The 5582-nt window shown below is 35.8% G+C and overlaps 1 protein-coding gene across 1 annotated transcript; it reads left to right on the forward strand.

Moving 5' to 3' along the window:
* Positions 1–263: 263 nt before the first annotated feature.
* Positions 264–3519, forward strand: LOC125875018 (protein CHUP1, chloroplastic-like). Its single transcript, XM_049556071.1, has 4 exons — positions 264–721; positions 848–918; positions 1630–2409; positions 2475–3519. The coding sequence occupies exons 1-4, from the start codon at positions 580–582 to the stop codon at positions 3354–3356; spliced, it is 1875 nt and encodes a 624-aa protein (XP_049412028.1). The 5' UTR covers positions 264–579; the 3' UTR covers positions 3357–3519.
* Positions 3520–5582: the final 2063 nt, after the last annotated feature.

The following is a 5582-nucleotide window of genomic DNA, read 5'->3' on the forward strand; positions in this document are numbered from 1 at the left end:
TTTAGGTATATATAATAGTGTTGTGCCCCTTTCAACTTTTTAGCTTATTTACTTTTTCATATTTTATATTTTTCTAAAAAAAAACCGACTCTATCATTGCTCCTTCAAATAAGATGACTTTATCACTATCTATTATTTTAAACAGAGAGTATTTACCACTCCATCGAAAGTAAGAACTGTTGTGGTAGGCTACACATGTTTCTTCTACTAATACTAAAACAGCAAAATAGAGAATAGAATAATAATAATTGAAAGTTGTCTATTTGCAGTTGCGTGTGTTGAGTCAGACAAACACAAACTGGACTGTAACAGAACAAATCCACATCAAAATTACGTTTTCTCGGTTGATTCTTTCTCAATTCAAGTTTGATTCTCCAAACTTAGATGCCCAAAAAACTTGTACAGTACTAATTTGAAAATTCCCTCTTCTTTTAGAAAGGTCCAAAATTCAACTCTTTAACAAAGGGATCTTGCTTACTCTCTTTTGTGATTTGGGGGTTTTTAAATGGCTGATGAGGAAGAGGGAAACCTGTGATATTTCTAAGATGATTGAATTTTGCATTTACTGTTAGCAGAGGAATGGTGAGAGAAAAGAGGGATATAAGACCTGTAATCTTTAAATTTGGTGTTGCTTTAGCTATATCACTTGGTGGAATTCTCTTTACTTTTTTCAGAACTAAAAGAATCAAACCCTCTAATTCCTCTTCTTCACCTAATTCAGGTTAACCCCTCAACTTCATAACCCTAAAAAATCACACCTTTTTGTTCCTATGTTTCCTCTTCCTCTCTTTTTTTTTAGGTTGGACTTATTTCCCTCATTTTTTTCTTTGGTTTGATTTTAATACAGGCGAGCTGCAAAATGATGATCAGACAAACCCTGCCTCGGGGAATTCAGTTTCAGAGTTTCCATGGAAATATGTAAGTTCGTTAGATAAGACCTGTGATTCTTATTTTGATGTTTTTGGTGAGAGTTTTTGGTTCTTACTTCTTACCTATTTTTTAGGTTTTAAGCTAAAATGTTGTTGGAATTGAAAGAACAACTCTCTGATTATATATATTTAGTTGGTAATAGATTGCTTTGATAGGACTTAAATTAGAGACTGTGGAAATGATTAATTAAAGTTGGTTGAGTTTCCTATATATTTCGGAAACAGCCTCTTCACCTCGGAAGTAGGGGTAAGGTTTGTGTACACTCTGTCCTCCCCAGAGCACACTTTGTGAGATGACGTTGGGTATGTTGTTGTTGGTGGTGGTGGTAGAGCTTCTTATAAGTTATTTCAACCATTATGATTTTTGTCTTAGTTGTGATGGGTCATTGCAGTATAACTCCTGCTATCTAGTTTCATCTGATTTTCACTTTTTTTTTATCTACGGTGGAAGAAAACAGCAGTGACTGCAGCGCTCATGTAGTTCTGTAACTTTGAATAGTTTAATTGCTCACAATGATGATTATTTCTGTTTGTTTTCGTTTTAATTCTGCTTTGGATGTGCTTAATATAGTTTACTTTTGGAGAAGTCGGAAAAATAAAGCACATAGTTGTGAATTGAAGTTGTCTTGAATGCTTCCCTATTAACAGATTGTTGATCGGTTGTCCTGCTTGTGAGCTAATTACTTCTTTTCTATTGCAGGAGGATGTTTCCATACCAAAAATCATTATTGGGAGTTCTAGACGAAACCCATCTACAAATTGTAGGTCTGGTGGAGACAAAGATGGGCTTCTTCTGCCGGAGATCAATGAACTTGTAAAGGAATTTGGTTCGCCTCCAAAGGCTAGTTTTTCACCATGTGAGGATGTTAAAACACCACTGCAGGGTGCAGATTCACCCAAGGAATGCAAGATTGTCGGAAGGGAGGACCATGAGCAAGAGATTAAGAACCTGAAGAATATTGTTAAAACTCTTAAAGAAAGGGAGAGGACTCATGAGATCCAACTGCTCGAGTATTATGGCAGCAAGGAGCAAGAAAAGGCCATCATGGAGCTTCAAAATCGTGTAAAGATACACAATTTGGAGGACAGGCATTTGGGTCTAAAGATCGAGTCTTTGAAAGCAGAGATTATGAAATTAGAGGCTCAAGTGGTTGATTCTGCAAAGGTTGCTTCAGACCTTGAAGCTGCGAATTTGAAAATAAAGCAGCTGAAAAAGAAGCTCAGGTTGGAAGCTGATCGTAATAAGGAACAGATTTTATCCCTTAATGAAGGAGTTTCGAAGCTGCAGAACGAGGAGAAGAATCCTGTTCAAGCTGAATCGGATGTTCAGTTGGAGCTCCAAAAGCTGAAGGACTTGGAGATCGAGGCTGATGAGTTGAGGAAATCTAACCAAAGCTTAAGAGCGGAAAACTCAACAGTAGCTGATAGACTGGAATATCTTCAGCTCTTTGCCATTTCTGCTCTGGAAGAGAATGTATTGGTAAGTCTTTTATTCATCAACTTTGTTTATTTCATGTGTTTTTGTTGACCTTTGTTCTGACACAGGCAGAAGCACTGAAAGAAGAAAGTCTACAGCTGAGAAAGCAAAATGAAGAATTAGTAAAGAAAGTTGATCACATTCAAGAAGGTCGCTACAGTGATGATGACGAAGTAGCCTATCTTAAATGGATAAATGCTTGCCTGCGGTATGAGCTGAGGAACTATCAGCCTGCCCTAGGTGAAACAACTGCAAGGGATCTCAGTAAAACGTTAAGCCCCAACTCTAGGAATAAAGCCAAGCAACTAGTTGTTGAATATGCGGCTAAAGAAGACCAAGGGGACGGGGGAATCCATGTTTTGGATCTTGATTCTGACCAGTTATCCTCCCAAGAACCACATCTTATGAATTCGGGTGAGTTTGATGGTACTTCTATTGCTATTTCTTCGTCCCATAAGATTGACACTTCAAACAAAAGCAAATTCTTTCGTAAGCTTATGAGACTAATACGGGGAAAGGACCATCATCATAATCGTTCAGAAATGGTTCACAGCACTGAAGAGAATGCAGCAAGATGCTCTTATTGTTCTTCTGGGTACTGTTCAGATATGTCTGTCGTAGATACTGGAGCTGTTAGGCCCCAGAGCAGATCAAGAACACCATCTCCAGGTTCATCCAAACAATTTATAGATTTCCATTCATTTGATCAAGGCGCTACAACCAATAGAGGAGAAAGCAGAAACTATCCGACACGTACAAGGAGATACAGTGATGTGGGCTCTTTAGATTATATGTCAAAACGTCTCGCTGAATCACCTCAAGAAAAAGGAAATAACCATGACCAAGAAAATGTTCATAAATCTGAGTTGGCGAAATATGCAGAAGGTTTGAAAGGATCTCGCTCTAAAGAACCAGTTCGCAAGAGATCAGCATCAGTTAGTTTCTTCTAACTTCTACCAGTTTTTGTTGCCCCTCTACATCATTAGAGGTAGCCTAGGTTCTATAGTTGTTTGATCCTTCATGATGGGAATCAAATCATAGCAACATGTTATACAGTTGTTTACTGTATGTAGTCCTACAAATATTAAAACTAGTGCAGCTTCTTCCATGGAAGTTATATATACTGAGAATTTTTTTATTAGCAAAAGGAAACAGAAGAAAAGAGCACACATACATGTGTGTAACATTAGATATCAATGTTTGATTTTCTATGTAGCTTCTTTTTTTGAGATGATTTTCTTTGTAGCTTTAGTTGCTGTTTTTTCAGGGGGGTGTTCGGTACGGAGGAAAACATTTTCTCATGTTCGGTTGGTCAAAACTTTTAGGAAATATATTTTCCTTGGAAAATAAGTTCATTAAAAATGAGGAAAATGATTTTCATGTAGTAGGGAAAACAAGTTTCACAAGGGGCATTCTATATTTGATTATGTCCTCTCTATTTTCCAACATACCTCATCTTCAGTCTCACCCTCAGTAACCTCATTCCCACCACTCCACACCCCTACTCCAATTCCACCTCTCGTAGTATTTGTCAAAATTATATATAAATGCTTTTATGATAATATTTTTCAAGAAAACATTTTCCTTCCCTACGAACACATTGACCTCTTGACATGAATGCATCTTCATTGTCAAAGTAGATAGTACTATTTTAATCAGCGCTTGATACTCTTAATTATGACTTCATGGCAAAATTGATTCTTCTTTCATGTGGATGATAAGGAGCCAACCCCCGTAACATTTTCTGATTCAAATGCGTTGCTAAGTCAATTTCAGTTTGCAGGAATCATTAATGCAACTTGGTGCTAAGTATCTATTTGTTGGGTTTTAAAGGTGTGAACAGGAAATGAAGGGTTGTGACTCTCCTGAAGTGTTGTGACTATGCCGAAGGGTTGTGAACTTTATGAAAGGTTGTGTCTTTTCTAAAGGATTGTGACCGTTTGAAAGGTTATGCCTTGTCCAAAGTGTTGTGACCTTTCTGAAAGGTTGTCTTCTTTCCAAAGGGTTGTGACCTTTACCCTTTGTTGGCTATAAATAGAGAGGTTTTCTCTCATTTTTCTGTATCGAATTCTTCCCTTCTTTTGCATACATTTCTTACAAAAACAAAATCGATCGATCGTGTCTCTGTGTGTGATTCGTTTCTGTCATTTTGAGTTCGTTAAAATTATCGAAGTTTGAGGTACCGCTACTTCTTTAATGGTTAATCTGTTTTATCTTGGGAGGAATTAATCTGCAACCTCGGGTACTTGAGGGGATTAAATTTCTTAAGGTCACACAGTGGGTTCTGTGGACTCAGATAGTTCTTTGTGTTTTTCTTTTCATCTTTTATTATTTCTGGTTTGCTAATCTGAATACAGGAGATAACAAGCTTAAGAAATTTATTGATGGTATTTTCTGTGGTAAGGAAATTACTTCTATTTTCTGTGTTCTTTTTATTGGGGAAAGAACAAGATGAAAAAGAGAATTATTTTATCATATGATAAAAGAGATTTGGAATGAATTAGTACTACTTTAGTATGTTCGAGTATATTTTTTGTAGTAAGTTTTCCTTGGATGGATAAGATTATTTTTATTTTCTTCCCAAGTGCATTCAAGCATTACACCCCTTCAATTTTCTTTTCAATGAGAAAAGCTACTTTGTGCATAAAGGCTAAGATGAGCACTTTAATTTTTTCCCCATATTCTTAGTTTTATATAACCATGAGAAGAAGTAAATGAACAAATGTTGTCTCCTAACAATATTTGAACATGAGTTTAGTTTCTTGTTGAAATTAAATGTCTTCTTAAGGAAAATAGGAATATGGTGAAAACTGAGAAAAGGAAAAAAAAAATTAGCAAGAAAAGTGACTTGTGTGGAATTATTGCTGACAGATAGGATATGATTCAATGAGAGTAAAAATCAAGTTCTATCTTTATTTCCCTTGATTTTTTTTTCTATCCTTTATAAGTTATGAAATTTATTTCATAAATGTTAGGATAGATGGTCATTATGTGATGATCTTAGAATATATCTTTATAATATGTATTCTGTTTAGAGGAGGAATTTTTTTTTGTTGTTGTTTTCTACTCCATGTGAAATTTGATTGTGTTTGACTTTTGGAGATTATTTTTTGGTTTGAAGAATATAAGAACTTCACGAACAAATTAGATTGTGCATTGGTTTGAAGCATAGAGAA

Source organism: Solanum stenotomum, chromosome 8 (genome assembly GCF_019186545.1).
Source record: "Solanum stenotomum isolate F172 chromosome 8, ASM1918654v1, whole genome shotgun sequence".
Classification (NCBI taxonomy): Eukaryota; Viridiplantae; Streptophyta; class Magnoliopsida; order Solanales; family Solanaceae; genus Solanum; species Solanum stenotomum.